At 48.3% G+C, this 20,460-nt stretch overlaps 1 protein-coding gene across 1 annotated transcript in view; it reads left to right on the top strand.

Moving 5' to 3' along the window:
* Positions 1-17,153, top strand: part of GRHL3 (grainyhead like transcription factor 3) — a 61,867-nt gene extending 44,714 nt beyond the window's left edge. The window contains exons 12-16 of the mRNA XM_056846712.1: positions 1,142-1,182; positions 2,380-2,468; positions 3,117-3,202; positions 6,073-6,137; positions 16,984-17,153. Of these exons, the coding sequence (XP_056702690.1) occupies positions 1,142-1,182; positions 2,380-2,468; positions 3,117-3,202; positions 6,073-6,137; positions 16,984-17,098 (396 nt within the window). The 3' untranslated portion in view covers positions 17,099-17,153. The remainder of the gene's footprint in view (positions 1-1,141; positions 1,183-2,379; positions 2,469-3,116; positions 3,203-6,072; positions 6,138-16,983) is intronic.
* The last annotated feature ends 3,307 nt before the right edge of the window (positions 17,154-20,460 follow it).

Raw genomic sequence — 20,460 nt, 5'->3', positions numbered from 1 at the left:
AGCCCAGAACTACACGGGGGGAACTTGTCAATGATCTCAGGGCAGCTGGGACCATAGTCACCATGAAAACAGTTGGTAACACACTACGCCGTGAAGGACTGAGATCTTGCAGAGCCCGCAAGGTCCCCTTGCTCAAGACAGCACATGTACAGGCCCGTCTGCAGTTTGCCAATGCACATCTGAATGACCCAGAGGAGAACTGGGTGAAAGTGTTGTGGTCAGATGAGACCAAAATCGAGCTCTTTGGCATCAACTCAACTCGCCGTGTTTGGAGGAGGAGGAGTGCTGCCTACGACCCCAAGAACACCATCCCCACCGTCAAACATGGAGGGGGCCATGTATCGTCAAATCTTGGGTGAGTGCCTCCTTCCCTCAGCCAGGGCATTGAAAATGGGTCGAGGATGGGTATTCCAGCATGACAATGACCCAAAACACACGGCCAAGGAAACAAAGGAGTGGCTCAAGAAGAAGCACATTAAGGTCCTGGAGTGGCCTAGCCAGTCTCCAGACCTTAATCCCATCGAAAATCTGTGGAGGGAGCTGAAGGTTCGAGTAGCTACACATCAGCCTCGAAATCTTACTGACTTGGAGAGGATCTGCAAAGAGGTGTGGGACAAAATACCTCCTGAGATGTGTGCAAACCTGGTGGCCACCTACAAGAAACGTCTGACCTCTGTAATTGCCAACAAGGGTTTTGCCACCAAGTACTAAGTCATCTTTTGCAAAGGGATCAAATGCTTATTTCACTCATTATAATGCACATCAATCTCTGACTTTTGTCTTCTGGGTTTCTGGGGGTTTTCCTGTTGTTATTCTGTCTCTCACAGCTACAATAAACCTACCATTAAAATTATGGACTGGTCATTTCTTCGTCAGAGGGCAAACGGGCAAATTCAGCAGGGGATCAAATACTTTTTTCCCTCACTGTAGCTCCACTGCATGGTTTGTAACAAGAGTTAGTCAGTGTAGAAAAGGTGAATCAACTGGAGATGTACAAGGCTTTGAAGAATAACCACACTGGGTCTAAAGCACAGTGGGGAGGAGTGGAGGACTCATTGTGGGGTGCCAGCGCTTTTGTCCCCGCAGAGCAGGGCTTATTATCATGTCGAAGGGCTCTCTCTTAAAGTCTCTCTCTCTTCAGCAGGCATTGCCTACCGTTGGTGTTCCTCATGACCCTACCAGGTATGGAAAGAGACGTTTCTCTGGCTTGTCTGTCTAAAATTTTCCTCACATCCCCTGGGCCAGGGGTCCCCACTGTGGTGCCTGTGGGCGCCATGATGCCCGCTGATATATCTCCGGCCATCCACCAAGTCTTTTTAAAAAGTGGGCGGGGCCCGGTGGGGCTTTTGCAAAGCAGGGCTCCTGATTGGGCGTTGGAGATTTGATTGACTGTGCAGACTGTGTCAAAATTCCAGAGGAGCCCCTAGGCTCAAAAGGGTTGGGACCTCTGCCCTGGACCGTAATGTCACTTCCCACATTTTTATTTATTTATTACCCTGGTGTGGGCCTTTCCTCTGGGGAGCCCAAAGGCACCAAGCACAGAGTTTCGGAGTGGTCTCCTGTTTTGGCACTGACCAAACCCAGGCCTGCTTAGCTTCAGGGAGGTTGCTGTATCTGGTAGACTGTGCCCCAGGCACAATTTGGGAAGGATATTCTGTATGAACCTCATTTGAGGGAACTGCATGGGTGTTGTGGGGTTATGGGACTGGTTCCCAATAAGGCCAAGGTCAGCCATGATGACTAAACCAGTCCCTTGTCTAACTCCCTAACCACTTACGATTGCCAGCACTGCTTCAGCAAATACGGGAGATTTTGAGAATGGTGCCTGAGGAGGGTGTACTTTGGGGAGGCTGTGATGTCACTTCCAGGTGATGCTCTAGGAATTTCCCTAATCTGTGTGGTAAAGACCATACAGACATGGGAAAATTCCTGGAGCATCACTATGGAGGCCATTTCCTGGTCATTTTTTCTCTCAGTTTCTCAAGGGCAGGAAATTGGGGCGAAGGGCAGAGCAAATGGCAAGCCTATAACCACTACACCGCCTTGAGTTCCTATAAGGCAGTAATGCTACTAATAAATGTTTTTAATAATAATTGACTGTCATGGTAGAACAGCCCCTTGTATCTGAACATAGCTCTGGGTCAGAGTCCATGCTTTATAACCAGAAGGCCCTAGATTCTGACCCTGGCACAGCAGCTAAAAGGGTAACGTACTGGGGAGAAATCTTCCTCTGCTGGAGATCCATTGCCAATCAGAGTAGACAATATTGGGCTAGTTAGACCAATGGTTTGACTCCATGGAAAGAAGCTTCACATTTTCCTAGGTTCACTATCGGGGGCTGTCTGGACCTCTTCTCACCCCCAGTTTTTCCTTGCTCAGGTTACCCTTGAAGCGAAGCTGCCCTTCATTCACAGACGAATTTGATCCTTTAGCTTCAAAACAAGCGAAGGAAGAAGACCCTCAGCGAGGTAATATTGGCACTGAAGCATCCTTTGCCCATCCTCTCCAATAAGCCTGTCATTAGCAAGGGTTTCCAGCGGGGTGGGTGGGTGTTAGGGGAGAATAGATAAGTAAGAAGTGCAATTAACTTATGGTCTATATGTGGGTAAGCTTGGCTCAGAGATCAAGGGAAGGCCGAAAGTAGGGGGAGGGGGGACTTGGGGCGCCTGTGGAAAGAAAGTGGCAGGATTAGTTAGAGCTTGAAGAAGAGTTGGTTTTTTATATGCCGACTTTCTCTACCACTTAAGGAAGAATCAAACCGGCTTCCAATCACCTTCCCTTCCCCTCCCCACAACAGGCACCCTGGGAGGTGGGTGGGGCTGAGCGAGCTCTAAGAGAGCTGTGACTAGCCCCAGGTCACCCAGCTGGCTTCATGTGTGGGAGTGGGGAAACCCGGAGCACCAGATTAGCCTCCGCTGCTAGCGTGGAGGAGTGGGGAATCAAACCTGGTTCTCCAGATTAGTCCACCGCACCAAACCACCGCTCTTAGCCACTACACCATGCTGGCTGTCTTGCTGATGCCCCTTAGATTGGAAGGTCGGGGGTGGGGGGGGCTCCCATGCTCTGCATTCAAGGAGGGCTTCATGTTAATACTTGTGGCTTCTTCCATCTGTCAGTCTTGCTCTATGTGCGGAGGGAATCGGAGGAGGTTTTTGATGCTCTCATGCTGAAGACGCCAGACCTGAAAGGCCTGAGGAATGCTGTAAGTTACTCCACTCTTATTTCTACGTGCTACCATGTTAAATACATTAAGGCAGGGATGGCCGACTGGCAGTTCTAGAAGTTGAAGCCGGTCCTGGCCTCCAAGGCAATTTCCTCTGATCCCTGATGCCCTTACCAGCATTTCACTAAGGTACAGTAAAGACAATGGGTGCTTGTGGTTTTACTTGTGAGAAACACGAATTCGTGTTGTGAGAAATAGAGATTCTACAGGTGAATGTTACTGCTCTCTTTTTGATTTGGTATACAACAAAAGTCCCAATGGGCTAAACACTGAATATGCCTGCTCTTTATATATTGAACCCCGAAAAAAGTATTGGGCAAATATTCTACCTGCATTACAATCATTATCTGATGCTGATAAATTAATTCATTTGTTATCAGATATGGATCCCTATATTTCCCAAAAAAATGGCACTTTATGGCCTGGCGGCCAAGAAAATCAAAGAGAAGCAAATATAAATTGTGGAAAGCTGGATAGAATTGAACAGTAGCAACACTGTGTGTACAATTGGGGTCAGACCAAGAGAGCAAGATAGAAAACTCCACCAGCTCCCTCCATTCATTTGTGTGGGGCCCAATCTACTAGGAAGTTCTCCTGCACATCCTTATTGGGTTGCTGTGTCCCTGTGCCCACTGGTTCATTTCAATGGGGCTTGAGCAGGAGAAAGTTCCCAGGAAGGGTTGCATCTGTGTGTCCCAGAGCAAGCCTTAGTGGCATCTAAAATCTGCCTGCCGGGAACAGCTGCTTCACCTTCCCTCACATGGGGATCACTCCTGTGATGGACAGAGCACAGTTTTTCATAGAGTCAAAATAAATGGGTAGAAAGGATCACCAACTCCAGCGTGGGAAATTCCTGGAGACGGGGGGGGGGGGCAGAGCCTGGGGAGGGAATTCAGCACAGCTGTCCATTTTTCCAGAAATATGTCTGAAATATGCATCCCCTCCCCAATCAAACTCCTAAGACTTAGGGTTCCCAACCTCCAGGTACTAGCTGGAGATCTCCCGCTGTTACAACTGCCCAGCCGATAAAGATCAGTTCCCCTGGAGAAAATGGCCGCTTGGGAAGGTGGACTCTATGGCATTCTACCCCATTGAAGTCCCTCCCCTCCCCAAGCCTCACCCTCCTCAGGCTCCGCCGCAGAAATCTCTAGGTATTTCCCAACCTGGGGCTAGTAACCCTACTAAGACTGTGTATCTCTGGGGAAAATGTTCCTGTTCGGTCTCTCCCTCTGACCACACCTCTCCCTTTTTCCCTTGGGCTGGCTGGAAACTCCCCCTCCCCTTTCTCAGTGTTTGAAGAGCACACAACATATATCTGAGATTCCTATCGGCCAAATTCCTGATAAGCCACAGCTCCATCTTGGCAGAGGTGGGGAAATAGAGCAAACAATTCTCCAAAATTATCTGATAACCTTTCTGTTTTTTACGGTTGTGCTTGGGGGTGGGGAGAAGCAGGGAGAGAGTTTGTGTCCCATTTTTGCACACTTTAAAACAGAACAAAGGGCCAGGAACAGGGTTGCCAACTCCCTGGTGGGGGCCTGGAGATCTCCCAGAATTCTAGCTGATCCAGAGATCAGTTCCCGTGGAGAAAATGGCAGCTTTGGAGGGTGAACTCTATGGTATTATACCCACTGAGATCCCTTCCCTCCCCAAACCCCAAAGTCCCCAGGCTCCATCCCCAAATCTCCAGGAATTTCCCAACTTGGAGTTGGCAACCCTAGCCCAGGAACAAAATGTCGGTTTATAGGGTGGCTTTTTCTCTGCTCCTTTTTGAAAGCAGGGTGTTCAACTTCTGAAGAAAGATGACAGTGGGGCGAGGGCTGACCCCAAAGATTCTAGAATCGTAGACTCTTATAGTTGAAATATAGTCTAGCGGACCTGCCCTATGACCAGTTAAAATTCTTTTAATTATTTTTACAGTGTATAGGAAATGTTCAAAAATATACTCAACATATAATGATGTTTATAATAACAATAATAATGTTCTGTCACTAAAGTTTTTGAGTTGGGTCAGGAGATCCAGGGTCAATCCTACCTGCCCATGACAATCCCTAGCTACATAGCCCTTTCGAATGTTCTCAGCAATCCTGTAAAGTAGATCATTGTCACGATCCTAGGATTTTCCGACTCCAAATCAGTTTCTTGGGGGAAAAATGGCAGCTTTGGAGTGTGAACTCTATGGCATTGTACTCCTTCTCCTCCCCAGGCTCCACCCTCCCCAGGCTCCAGCCCCCAAATCTCCAGGAATTATCCAACCTGGAGCTGGCAACCATATATGATCAGTGCCTTGCAGACAGGGAGAATGACACCGAGTGGTTTCCTTAAGGCACCGTTCATAGGTGGAATGAGATTTGAATTGGGGACTTCCTAGCTCATGAAGCTTGTTGGCTCTGACCCATGAGTAAAATGGGAATAATGGTAGTGGCCTACCATGGTTGTGGTTAAACTAAATAAGGATTATGAAGTACCTGCCATACACATTGAGGTGACAATATGGTCCAGGTTGTCACCATTCACTTTATTTATTTAAGGCATGTGTATACCCCACCTTTCTCCTTGACACCCAAGATGGGAGACAGCAGTAAATAAAATGCAAAAAAAACCCAAATTAATTAAAACAGAGAATTAAAAAACAGTAATTGGTGCCACAAGATAGTGGATGGATGTTGTATTTCAATTCTTGACTGATGCCTTCATTTAGAGAAGAATCACCATGAGAAACTGCCATTTGTAACAATCCTGTACTATAGTGTGCCAAATGAGGGCACGAGTGATTGAATAAATGGGCTTTTAAACAACTAACTCAGAGAGGGTTTTAAAAAACATCAACATTTTTTTTCCCATTTCAGATTTCAGAAAAATATGGCTTGCCTGAAGAGAGCATCTACAAAGTGTACAAGAAATGCAAACGAGGGTAAGTGTTGTTCTGCACCCACTTAGTCTGTGCAGAAGATGTTGTGTTGGATGTAAAAAGAAAAAGCTAGCAAGTATCTGTTGACCTAGGACTCTGCAGGCTTTGGGGTTACACAGAACTCTTAACCAACCTTCCATGGTGTTGCTGTCTGACCAGAGGAAGAGCTGTGTGCGGCTTGCTACACTTTAGTTAGTTATGCAACAGAACGCTGGTCTTGAAGAAAGGAAATTTTAAGATTCCAGAACCTGGTTAGAGCTGACTCGCATGTTGTGTGGAGTCCTGGTGTTAGGTATTGTGTGTTCGTGCAGTGGATGTATGCTGTGAATCCATGAGCAATCAGTGCTCCGCAGCTCATGTCCCACAGTATTTATGAATGAATGAATTTATGAATGAATTTATTTACAGCAATAGCCAGCACAATTAATCCAATCACAACCTAAAGAAGAGTAAGATACCTCTTGTTTAAGAATATTGAAATGTCCCACAGTATTTAGAAACACCTATTTCACTTTTGGGGAGGAGCCCCATGGTGCAGAGTAGTAAGCTGCGGTATTGCAGTTGAAAGCTCTGCTCATGACCTGAGTTCGATCCCAACAGAAGTCGGTTTCAAGTAGCTGGCCTAAGATTGACTCGGCCTTCCATCCTTCGGAGGTTGGTAAAATGAGGACCCAGCTTGCTGGGGGTAAAGGGAAGATGGCTGGGGAAGGCACTGGTAAACCACCCCGCAAATAAAGTCTGCCTAGTAAATGTCGGGATGTGACATCACCCCATGGCTCAGTAATGACCCGGTGCTTGCAAAGGGGACTACCTTTCCCTTTATTTCACTTTTACACTTAACATGGCTACTCTGTTAAGCGCAGTCTGGATGCTGCATAAACTGGGAAGGGAGGTCGCATTTGGTGTAGCGGTTAAAGTGTGTCGGGCCAGGAGAACTGGGTCCGAACCCCTGCTCTGCCAGGAAGCTTGCCGATGCCAGTTAGACTAACCTACCTTGCAAGTTTCTCAATTACACCCCTGCGCTGATTGGCAAAAGGGCAACGGGACTCGAATTGTGTGCGTTCCTGTACCAGGAGAAGGTAGGCCAGGGAACGATCGGGCTTTCTCCAGCTTGCGTCATCTGACTGGTCGCTTATACCCAAGGCAAGAAAGTAATTTTGCCCCAAGCCACATTTCCTGATAACTCTCAATGGAGGTGGGAGCCCTACAAAGAAAAGGCAAACCAAAAATCCCTCTTTCGAGATGCTATTTAATAACAACTGCCATCAAGTCCACAACTGACTCATGGAGTCCCTAGCCTAGGACCATGGGGGTATCAAGGCAAAAGATGAGCAGGTTTCCCATTGCCTTCCTCTACATAGCTACCTTGGTCTTTCTGGGTGGTTTCCCATCCAAGTTCTATCCGTGGCCAGCCCTACTTAGCTTCCAGGCTCCGACAGGATCGGGCTAGTCAGGGTTATTCAGGCTACTGAGAAGTTCTTAGAGGGAGATTTTGTGACTTTTTAAAATAAGGCGTGTTTTCCTATCGAAAAGGAATTAGCAGGTGTGCGTATGTGCAATAGACTGGGTAGTTTCTGGATATGCTGTTAACCCCCCCTCCCAAGCAGTTTCTTTAGGTTACAACAGATTTCCTTTATCTCTAACATCGGGACACCAGACTTGGTTTTCATAAGCTGGCTCAATTTCCAAGTCGCTCTGACTTTCTTCAGATCAGCAGAGCGGGGTCAGAGTGACCTTTGGGCTCCTAGGGAGAGTCGACGGCTGGTCCAACCATGCTAGCAAATGAAAAATGTTGTGACAGCTCTCTGAAGGGAGGAGGGCTGATTATGGGTATCGGTACTGCGCTTGAAGGATATTTTAAGGGCTGGAGCAGCTGCCGGTAGAGTCAAACCAGTGGTCAGAGGGATTAATGAGGTCTAGCCACCTGATGTGCTTCACTTATCTGTGAGCCACATGAGGCCTGATGCCCCTATGGGCAGGTTCCTACCACCCTGATCCCTATCAGTTGAGTACCTCTTGCCTCAAAATTCAGAGCCGTCACGTAGGACATTTTCCCCACCCACCTTGTTCCACATAAGCAGTGACCTGCCAGCAGGAGTGGGGAAACGGTGCCTCATGAAAACGATGGCTCCAAATTATGAGCATCAAAGGCTATGGCTGGAGGGGGCAGGGGATTAACTGGTCAGGGCCACTCATCTCTGGGGCGAATCTGCATTTTTAGTCCAGGTTTACTGGTGAGGGGCCCTAAAATCCTTTTTTTATTGGGGCTTTACAGCCTGTCTTAAAGTGAGAGAGAGATGCAGGTGTGGGCTGTGGAACAATCAGCATAGAATTGGCCCACCCTTTGGACCAGTTCTTGGAGCCAAGCCCCCCACCCCAAACCAGCTGGAATGGGGGGGGGGAGATGGGCCTGGTTTTTCTATGGTCATCCCCAAGCCCCGTTTGCCTTGTCTTTCTTCCACTGCACAACCTTTCGGAGAAGTCAGTAGATGAAACTGACACACCCAACCCTGAGGACTAGAAGCTTACTGTTTGTTTTTTTAAAGGGAAAACAGGGGTCCTTCTTCCAATGGCAAGCCAAGTGCCAGGTTCCTTCCTTCTGTGATAGTGTTAAAGGCACGTAAAGCCAAGGAACGGGATTTGGGGGAAATGGATGGTAAGCCAGAGAGCCAGTGTGGTGTGGTGGTTAAGAGCGGTGGTTTGGAGCAGTGGAGTCTGATCTGGAGAACCGGGGTTGATTCCCCACTCCTCCACCTGAGCGGCGGAGGCTAATCTGGTGAACTGGATTTGTTTCCCCGCTCCTCCAGACGAAGCCAGCGGGGTGACGTTGGGCTAGTCGCAGCTCTCCTAGAGCTCTCTCAGTCCCACCTACCTCACAGGGTGTCTGTTGCGAGGGACTGGAAGGGAAGGTGATTGTAAGCCGGTTTGATTCTTCCTTAAGTGGTAGAGAAAGTTGGCATATAAAAACCAATTCTTCTTCTATCTTTTTCTTTCTTTTTGTGTTTAGTGATTCCTACCCCCCCTGGCCAATTTCTCCCGAAGCCCAACAACTGAACAGCCGCCCCCCCTCCCAACACTAGTTGGAGATTTGGAGATTACTATCCCCCCCCCCCCAACATACATTTCACTTCTTACTATTCAGGACTGGGGAATAACAATCGGATCGGATCAATGATGTGAGACCGCTACTAATCTCTCCCCAGGCATCCCCCCCCCCTGCGATGTTACCAGACAAGGAAAATATTTGGAAAGGAGGGGGCTGCCCTCTCCTGACCTCTCCCCTAATCTTGTTGTGTCTGGAAAACTGCCCATTGGAGACTGGAGGTTTAGCTGCCAGCTTCTCTGTCTCCAAAGCCCTCCTGGGATTTTGTTAAAATGGGCTTGAAGTAGAATTGTACAGAATGGTTCTTAATGTCACAGGATCCCTGTGGGCTGTTCCCTCCTCCCAATCAGGGATTCAAGCATCCCTTAAAGGACTGCTGAGTTTTCTTACTAACCCAGCAGCTCCAGGAAGCAAGGTAGATTTTAGGGCCACATGGCCAACAGAAGAAGAAGAAGAGTTGGTTTTTATATGCCGACTCTCTCTACCACTTAAGGGAGAATCAAACCGGCTTACAATCACCTTCCCTTCCCCACCCCACAACAGACACCCTGTGAGACAGGCAAGGCTGAGAGCTGTGACTAGCCCAAGGTCACCCAGCTGGCTTCGTGTGGAGGAGGGGGGAAACCAACCCGGTTCACCAGATTAGCCTCCGCCACTCGTGAAGGAGTGGGGAATCAAACCCGGTTCTCCAGATCAGAGTCCACCACTCGAAACCACAGCTCTTAACCACTACACCACGCTGGCTCTCTCACAAGGGGAAGCAAAGTAGAACCTGGCCCATGGGTCACAATCCACTGAGGCATCCTCCTGAGCAAGCCCCATGGAAATGGACTGAGCTCCTGTCCCTTTTGTTGAGGCTTGTGCCAGAGCTGTGCGCCATGTAAACCAGCGAATTAAATGTGGTTGAAGGTTTTGTATTTCTGATTGCTGAATCTGGGGGAGGAGGATTACCTGACTATTTTATCTTGGTGGCTTCTTTTGCTTTGCTGCTTGCAATGTTATGTTTTGTTGTTGGAAACATAACAAGTATGAGGCAGTGATGAGTGAAAAGATCATAAATAAATGCCTTTCTAGTAGGAGAAAGTAAGAACCCCGTGGCACAGAGTGGTAAGCTGCAGTACTGCAGTCCAAGCTCTGCTCACAACCTGAGTTCGATCCCGACGGAAGTCGGTTTCAGGTAGCCGGCTCAAGATTGACTCAGCCTTCCATCCTTCTGAGGTCGGTCAAATGAGTACCCAGCTTGCTGGGGGTAAAGGGAAGATGACTGGGGAAGGCACTGGCAAACCACCCCGTAAACAAAGCCTGCCTAGTAAATGTCGGGATGTGACGTCACCCCATGGGTCAGGAATGACCCGGTGCTTGCACAGGGGACCTTTAACTTTTTTTAGTAGGAGAAAGGGAGTCACTTTGGAATTTCAGCCTGAGGCTTTAAACTATCCTGAAGTGGTCTGGGAAATACAGCGCCTTCCACGGATGACCCCGGAATAGAAAAGGGCCATTAAAAAGCAGGACAAAAGAGTACAGCATTTGCATGTGTTAACTGACAACCACAGGTGCAAATTTGGGGGTGAGAGTGTCAGACTAGGATCTGGGAGACCCAGTTCAAACCCCCCTGACCTGGATGGCCCAGGCTAGCCTGAGCTCGTCAGATCTTAGAAGCTAAACAGGGTCGGCCCTGGTTAGTACCTGGATGGGAGACCACCAAGGAATACCAAGGTCACTATGCAGAGGAAGGCAATGGCAGTCCACCCGTTAGTCTCTTGTCTTGAAACCCCTCCTGGGTTGCCACTTCACACATACCCATGGGTGCTTTTCAGCACTTAAAAGCAAGCTGGTACAAAGTACTTCACCCATCCCGTCATTAAAAGGTGGAATTCACTGGCAGTGGGTGTAGTGAGGATCATAGGTGTCTTTAAAAGGGCATTAGATAGATGCATGGAGGAGAAAGGGCCCATCAGTAGGGTTGCCAGCTCCAGGTTGGGAAATACCTGGAGATTTTGGGAGCAGAGCCTGAGGAGGGCGGGGTTTGGGGCGGGGAGGGACTTCAATGCCATAGAGTCCAATTGCCAAGGCGGCCATTTTCTTCAGGGGAACTGATCTCTATTGGCTGGAGATCAGTTGTAATAGTGGGAGATCTACTACCTGGAGGTTGGCAACCCTACCCATCAGTGGGTATCCATCCAATGTCCAACCATCTCTTTCCATTTCAGCCTCCAGTAGACCAATTTGGGGTGGCCATCCCCTCCTGTTGCTGGCTTGATATATACATTGTTCCCTGAGTGCATTAGTCCCTGTACACAGATTTAATTAAAGCACAATCAGGATGATGAGCTTGTTTGTACACAAAAGAACTTCACACCTCCGTCCCTGCTTAGCTTGCTGTTTCACAAAGAGCTTCAGCTCCCTGAGGCTTTTACTGGGAGGCACAGAACAGGTAAAAGGGAAACTCAGTTTCACTCCCCCACCCCTCCCCGTCCAGGGCAGAACTCGGGGCTATTTTAGAAAACACAGCTTTGTCAGTTAAGTGCAATGCAGCGAGAAGAAAAATCCACACGCAAAATCCCACATAATCCCTTTTATGAAAACCAACCAAAGGGAAAACGAAGATGATTTGTAGGAAAGGAACTGGCATGGGGCGGGAGGGGGGGTTAATCCCAGCGCTTCTCCACTTGGCTGGAGAGAACAGACAGGCCTTCTGTTCCTGTGCCCATCCTCCATCTCCTCCTGGCTCCCTTCCACCACAAAAGGGAAGGATCCGTAGGCAGAGGAAGGCCCAACCTCCTCCTCCTGCCCAGCGATTTGGCTCTGCAAATGCTCTGTGCCGCATCCAAGTGGCAAGACTGTGACGCAGAAAGGGCAGGGTCGCCCCAGCCTAGACATTCGCACAGAGGCCTGATTAAACGGGATGCTGGCACAGGCGAAAGGAACTCTCCCGTGGGACTCTGCACACACCCAGGGTCTTGTCCCAACTAGCCTGGCCTGGGCAAAGCAGCTACCTCACAGGGTTGCCAACCTCAAGCTGGGGCCTGGAGTTCTCCTGGAGTTACCACTGACAACAGACAACCGAAATCAGTTCCCCGGCAGAAAATAGCCACTTTAGAGGGCCGGCTCTGTGGCATCACATCCCGGCTGTACTTCCTCCCTTCCCCAAACTCTGCCCCAAACTCAGCACCCACCCACCCACCCCCGCAAATCTCCAGGAATTTCCCAAGCCAGGCAAGCTAGCACCCCGAGCCCTAGGTGAGACCTTAACATCCCAATCAATCAATCAATCAATCAATCAATCAATCAATTTATTTATATGGTCTGTTTGACCAGCCAAAAGTTAGTATATCAAATTATCTAACACAATGGGACTATAAAATTAACACTAACTTTAAAAAAAGGTAAAGGTCCCCTGTGCAAGCACCGGGTCATTCCTGACCCATGGGGTGACGTCACATCTCAACACTTACTAGGCAGACTTTGTTTACGGGGTGGTTTGCCATTGCCTTCCCCAGTCATCTTCCCTTTACCCCCAGCAAGCTGGGTCCTCATTTGACCGACCTGGGAAAGATGGAAGGTTGAGTCAACCTTGAGCCGGCTACCTGAAACCAACTTTCATCGGGATCGAACTACGGTTGTGAGCGGAGCTTGGACTGCAGTACTGCAGCTTACCACTCTGCACCACGGGGCTCTAATACTAATTACAAAGTTTAATAAAAGTCTAAATGTCCCCATTCAGTTTGGCACTGGGAAGTGCTTGTCCAACATATGGCTGAGGACAGTTTCCATCTTGCTGGCCTCCCTTCCCTCTCTTCCTTTTATCATTTGTTGGGTTTGTCTTATTTATTTATTTATTTATTTTTGCGGGAATGTGTTTATTCTCTTATTCCGCTCTGTATGGTTCCCACTGTGGTTATATTGTTACTGTTTATGGTTTGAAGGGCTCCTTGGATTTTTAAGTCGTGCTAACAGTTTTAATTGTACATCGTGGTTGGCTTTAATTGTGTCGGAACTGTTGTGAGCCGCTCTGAGCCTGACCTGGTGGCATAAAAGTCCAATAAATAAATGAACCACTTTGGTTCAGGGTTAGCTTTAGCACTGAAATCAGGCAGGCACAGCATGGGCTGAGATCTTTTGCCAGGGACCCTTTTCCATGTACTGGGCTATGAATGATGCTCCCTGTGTCTCAGGCTGAGAGTGGATAAACTGTTCAGGAGGCCTCTACCATAGGGCTGCCAACCTCCAGGTACAAGCTGGAGACCTGCTATTTCAACTGCTCTCCAGCCGATAGAGATCAGTTCACCTGGAGAAAATGGTCGCTTTGGCAATTGGATTCTATGACATTGAAGTCCCTCTCCAAACCCTGCCCATCTCAGGCTCCGCCCCAAAAACCTCCTGCCGGTGGCAAAGAGGGACCCGGCAACCCTAATGTACCGTTGCAAGTCATGCAAGTTGAAATGTATCTCATGCTCACAATTAGGATGGCTATCTTGTTACTATTTTATTTATATTTTTTATCACAGCCCACGTAAACTTTAGTTGCCTACTATATAGTATTTATAAAAATTAGCGCTCTTACTGTTCCACCAATGAATTCAGGGTGGTCTACATGGGTGTTAACCCTAGTTTATCCTCACAACAACTCTGCAAGGTAGACAAGATTGAGCGAGACAGGGTGTGACTGACCCAAGTTCACCTAGCAAATTCGAAGACTGTAGTTGTGATTTGAATCCAGGCCTTATGCACACTGCCCACCACAACAAACAATTGTGATTGTCCTTGCAACCTTAAGGCCTAGTAGCGTGATGGCAGTGTGAGAATCAAAACTTCTGCCGGTGTGCTTCAAAAACGAACATCTGTATGAGCTTGGCGAGAAGTTGCTTGTTCTTCTCCTCCAAGGACTCGCCTGCTGCCAAAGCTGGGTTGTCTCAGAGACGTGGGGCTGTTTCATCTGCAGAACTGGCCAAGAGGCCCTCCTGTTCCGGGAAGGCGGGGTGGGAGAGGGAGAGCTTAATTCCCTGGGAACAAGCTAGCGGAGGTTTTCCAGGAAGACTCTCAAAAGAACAGCTGCGTCTCTGAACCGCCTCGGGTCCTCTCCACCAAACCACAGCCTTCTCCCCTCACCTGATGGATGGGGATTGTCTCCTCCGCTGGCAGCCTTTTGCCTTTCTTCCCTTAAAGTTGTCCTTGCCAGGAAGATATGATCAGGCACCCTGAGTGTCTACCCCCCGCCTCATTCCAAAATCGATGCTTGGAAGATGAGCTCATTATTTTCCTTGGCCCCAGTCCAAGCCTGTGGCTGGAAAGTGAGGCCAGGAGCAGAGTCGAAGGTGTGCCTGACACAGTTTGGCAGGGCTTGAGACGAGGGGATGGAGCTCCTAGGCAGGTGGGGGGGGGGGCTTCGCTTGATACGGGGTGGTCCAAGTTTGGCCGATGTGTATCCCACCAAGACCAACCGATCCCTCTAGCCATATATCGAGAGCTGTCGGGTCCTGCCCTGTGTCCAGCCTTATGAGATCCAGTGATCGAGGCCTTTATCACATGAACACATGAAGCTGCCTTATACTGAATCAAACCCTCGGTCCATCAAAGTCAGTATCGTCTACTCAGATCGGCAGCGGCTCTCCAGGGTCTCAGGCAGGGGTCTTTCACATCATCCACTTGCCTAGTGCCTTTAACTGGAGATGCCGGGGATTGAACCTGGGGCCTTCTACATGCCAAGCAGAGGCTCTACCACTAGGGTTGCCCACTGCCAGGTAGTAGCAGGAGATCTCCTGCTAATTCAACTGATCTCCAGCTGATAGAGATCAGATCACCTGGAGAAAAATGGTTACTTTGGCAATTGAACTCTATGGCATTTAAGCCCCTCCCCTCCCCAAACCCCACCCTCCTCAGGCTCCACCCCAAAAATCTCCCTCTGGTGGCGAAGAGGGACCTGGCAACCCTATCTACCACTGAACCACAGCCCCTCCCCTAAAAGGTATGGAAAGGTTGAACGCATGAATCAGACCCTTGGTCCATTAAAGCTGCCTTATACTGGACCCTTGGTCCATCAAAGTCAGTACTGTCTACTCGGACCGGCAGCGGCTCTCCAGGGTCTCAGGCAGGGGTCTTTCCCATCACCTACCTGCCTAGTCCCTTTAACTGGAGATGCCAGGGATTGAACCTGGGACCTTCTGCATGCCAACCAAAGGCTCTACCACTGAGCCACAGCCCTTCCCCTTATCCCTGAGCCACGGCCCTTATCACGTGATAAATGCACAGTTTTGATAGCAGGAGGGAGTCGGGATGACTGCCTGCAGTGAGCAGAGAGCGCCGAAGAGAACGCTCAACAGGAAACTCATCAAAGAGGGAGGACCGTCTGGGGTTGGGGGGTTGCCTTTGACTAGGTGCTACTTTTACATCACCAAAGAGCTCAAATATAGACCCACTGTGGCTTATGGGTGTGAGGCATGCGGACTGAGCCCGTCTGATGTCCTCAAACCATCCCATCTGAAAGGACAGTCAAGTGTGGCACCCTAACCAGACTCAAAGTAGCAGCTTCTTGGGAGGGGTGGGGGACTTGGGGGGGGAATGTGGTGATGGCTGCCAACTTAGAAGGCTTTAAAAGGGGAGTGGACATGTTCATGGAGAAGAGGGCTATCCATGGCTACTGGTCAAAATGGATACTAGTCATGATGCATATTGCGCTGCCATTCCACTGTAGCAATGATATGTGGATGAACCATGGTTGAACAAAGAGGGTCTTCTCTCTTATTATAACAGGGAAATGTTACCATGAGGTGAGGAATCCCCACAGTTCTGTTACTCCACGGCTTCTATGGCTAGTATACAAAATACAGCTCTTTGTAGTGAAGAGGGAGTGAGAGCTGACAATCATCTGCCCAGTTTAGTAAATGTAAAATATGACGATAATTTACCTGGTTTCTGACTTTGTAGGCCTGGAATTTTCCCTCTTGTGGTTGGGGGTGGCGGGCATTCCTTGCATTTTAGCATGAAAGGGTGCAGCCCTTGTTGGTTAAGATGACATTTAACCTGGGAGCTGGCGTGCTTCAGGTAGTGCCACGTGTGAACACCATGAAGTCCCGGGTTTAAATGTCTTGATCACAAATTCGCCAGGTGGTCTTAGGCATGTTCGTGTCTCCCTGCCTCAGTGACACGTCGAAGATAAACACGCTGAAATAATATATACGCATATGTACTACCTTGCTTTTCTCCCAATGGAGACCCAAAACACTTTGCAGCGTCATTCTCCTGTCCTCTGTTTAAGCCTATGACAACAACCCTGTGAGGTAGGTCAGGCTGAGAGTGGGGGCTGCCCCAAGGTCACCCAACACGCTACCCTGGCAGATTTGAATGTGGGTCTCCCAGATCCCGCCCCAAGACATGCTGTAGAACTCTCCTCTCTGCAGATTGGAAAGGATCACTTTCCAGTGTGGTGTAGTGGTTTGGAGCAGTGGACTCTAATCTGGAGAACCGGGTTTGATTCCCCACCCCTCCACATGAGTGGCGGACGCTAATCTGGTGAAATGGGTTGGTTTCCCCTCTCCTACACACGAAGCCAGCTGGGTGACCTTGGGCTAGTCACAGCTCTCTTAGAGCTCTCTCAGCCCCACCTACCTCATGGGGTGTCTGTTGTGGGGAGGGGAAGGGAAGGTGGTTGTAAGCTGGTTTGCGTCTCCCTTAAATAGTAGAGAAAGTTGGCATATAAAAACCAGCCTTCTTCAAACTCACCCATTCTTCTGTCCGTTTCTCCTCCAGAATCCTGGTGAATATGGACAACAACATCATCCAGCACTACAGCAACCACATGGCATTTTTGCTGGACGTGGTGGAGGCTGAAGACAAGTTCCAAGTGACCCTCAAGGAGCTCTAAGGACTTGAAAGACTGTGTGGCCGCTGAAATGCCACTTACAAAGCTGAGGAGTTCGACACCCTTCCCTCCGCCCTTGCCTGAACGATCAACTCCATGTGTTGGACTTGAACACATCCCAACTGAAGGGAGAGAGCGGGAGAAACTCGCTTGCAGGGCTCAGGTTGCCAGGGGGCCCTTCTTACGTCATCCATGCTCAATGTGAATGTGGAACTTTTCTCTGTTGAGTCGTTGCTGATATTTTATACCTTGTTGTTATTATTAATATTATTATTAATGCACACCTCTACCAGGCCTTGAATTTAGACCTCTTTCACAGTCTCACACTCAGGAAATCAAAGTGTTCTTTCAGGTGGTTGCCGAGGCAGGTGTGAGACGCGATGACAGGAAACAGCAAACCTGTCTGCTGTGCCAAACCATCAAAGTGGATCCAAAGAGACTGTCATAACTGCATTTGAACATTGCTAAAGATGCACATGCGCGTGCGCACACACAGACACACACCTCACTGCCTTATTCCTTGCCTTTCCAACTCTGGATGTAAATAGCCCCCAAGAGAAGTGCCTGGTGAGAGTGACTGTTTTATACATTTCCAATGTCCTTTTAGTATTTTATAAATATAAATATATATATATATATATAAAGGTGTGTGTTTGTCTGTGTTTAAATATACTTTGTTTTATATTGAATAACAAATGGAGGAAGTTAGAGCATTTCAAAACCAGGCTGCTTCACATTTCCCCAGTGCATTTGTTTGATTGTGGGTTTTTGTCTCTGTTCTGTACATTTTTGTAACTTTTTTTTTTTTGTATATTCTACGGTAATAAAGACTCAGAGACAGAAAAAATATATATATTTGTTTCAGCGTCAACATTAAACATGGAGGGTCTTGTGTGTCTGAGTGTGTTTTGAAAGCCAAAATGGCATTATTGACGTGGTGCAGGCAAGGAGCGAGAGCTGGAAGCGTAGTCTGGGGAACAGTCCAAGGTCATTCACAGTTCAGGCTGAGTCCAAGATCTCAGTACAGGTAAGGGAAGTCCAAGGCGTTAGTCAAAGTCAGTCCAAGAAGTCAGGATACCAGGAATCCAAAGTATAGCAGGGAAACAAGGCCGGTACACAAGGAGGTTGGTGACAAGTTGCTTGCACAACAGCCAAGCCTAACTGATGGCTTAAATCCCTTCTCCTGCTTGCTGTAGCAGAGCCAGCTGATGCTGATGAGGCTGAGTTCACAGGTGGTGCTTCAGCCCTGCTCTTCCTCATCACTGCTACTGAGGAGGTTCCTCTGTAAAGCCTTCAGTCTAGCACTCTGCCGTCTCTGCTGCGTTGCCAGGCGAACCTGTCTTATTCTCTGCTCCAGTGGCCTTGGTGAGAGGCCTCTGGAGACACTGCATGTTGCAAGGTGTCAGGTCCAACTGGAGTCCTTGAGCTGGCAGGCTGCAGGCACAGTGAGTCATCTCTTGACTGGTTGATCCTCTATTCGGGCAGGCTGTAGGCCCTGTGGTTGTTCCTGTGAGACTTCTGCCTGAGAATGTCCCTCTGTTCTGGCTTCTATTTCCCCTTCGTCAGAGGAGGGCTCTGCAGGCTGACTCATGACAATGATAGACTGCAGTCGAGGTGAGGTTGCTGAGGTAGCAGAATCAACCACAAATTTAACTGCCAGGGCAGCTAGCACTTTTAAACCTGACTGTATGGCCATTTATGCTTGGTAATTAGCAGCGCGTTCCTGGTTGAAGTGCCCCACATACTTTTTTTTTTTAGTTTTTCATGCTGAACCATCATTCAGGAAGTGACTGAAGCTGGCGCATACCTATTTCACATTTCTTAAGAGAGCCCCTTCAACATGACCTTTTGTGTTTGCTCCGCCCACCTCGAAGAATCCCCTCAAGGAAGCATGCAAAAGCACAGCAGCGCATTAGCTATGCAAATGTGTGTGTGTGTTAAGTGCCATCAAGTCGTTTCCGAATCATGGCGACCCTATGAATGAAAGTCCTCCAAAATGTCCTATCTTTGGCAGCCTTGCTCAGATCCCACAAATTGAAGGCTGTGGCTTCCTTTATTGAGTCAATCCATCTCTTGTTGGGTCTTCCTCTTTTCCTGCTGCCCTCAACTTTTCCTAGCATGACTGTCTTTTCCAGTGACTCTTGTCATCTCATGACATGACCAAAATATGCAAATAGCTATGCAAATAGCGGTTGGCTAATGGAAGGAACAAAGGAGCAGGCGAGTGGGGTGGGTGGGATTTTTCCTTTTGCATCGGGACCATGAATAGGCAAATTAAAGGTCGCATTTTAAAAAAGAGCTTTGAGCGAGCATCAAAATTGATTCAGGCAGACCCTCTCTAGAAAGCACCTACACACTCTCCTGGTTATATTATAAGCCAGATGTCTCCAACAAGGAGCTTGTGAACTACCAGTAGTTTGCTGCCTGCTGCAATATAGCACATGTAAATAAATAAATTTATTTAATACAGTCCAAGACCAATAAAATACAATCCATATAATAATTCAGACTTCCAGTATCACATAACTTTTGAGAAAAGAAACGCTAGCTCATGTATTCTCTCAAAGACCCAGAAGAAGATCTTGAAAATTCTGCTTTAGGGTTGTTTTTAAAGCTTTTATTTCATAGGATTTTTCTCAGCTGCTAGGACAGAGTAAAACTTGGCAATGTGGTGTCGGATGGAGGGGACATTGGTTGGAGCCAGTGTGGTGTAGTGGTTACAAGCGGTGGTTTGGAGGGGTGGAGTCTGATCTGGAGAACCGAATTTTATTCCCCACTCCTCCACACAAGCAGTGGAGGCTAATCTGATGAACTGGATTTGTTTTCCCACTCCTACACACGAAGCCAGCTGGGTGACCTTGGGCTAGTCACAGCTCTCTTAGCCCCACCTACCTCACAGGGTGTCTGTTGTGGGGAGGGGAAGGGAAGGTGATTGTAAGCCAGTTTGAGTCTCCCTTAAATGGTAAAGTCGGCATATAAAAACCAACTCTTCTTCTTCTTCTTTTTACTCTGGGTTGCAAATTCCTGATGATTTGGGGGTGGAGCTTGGAAAGAGTAAAGTTTGGGGAGGGGGATGTTCAGCAAGGATGTGATGTCATAAAGTCCATCCTGTAAAGCTGCCATTTCCTCCAAGGGAAACTCTGTCATCTGATCAGTAGTAATTCTGGGAGAACCCCAAGCCACACCTGGAGGTTGGAAAACCCATTGGTGATCCTGACTATAAGCCATTCCTGGTAGCACCAGAAACGAAAGTGATGGTACTGAAGGAGGTGTTATTTGGCATAAAGGTTTGGAGTTGCCACTTCTGGTCTGCAATTTATTCAGAAAGAACTCATTAATATCTAGAGTCACAGACCAGTCAAGCT

Source organism: Euleptes europaea, chromosome 3, assembly GCF_029931775.1.
Source record: "Euleptes europaea isolate rEulEur1 chromosome 3, rEulEur1.hap1, whole genome shotgun sequence".
Classification (NCBI taxonomy): Eukaryota; Metazoa; Chordata; class Lepidosauria; order Squamata; family Sphaerodactylidae; genus Euleptes; species Euleptes europaea.
The sequence above is the reverse complement of the archived record's forward strand: the minus strand, read 5'-3'. Positions and strand labels throughout refer to the sequence as shown.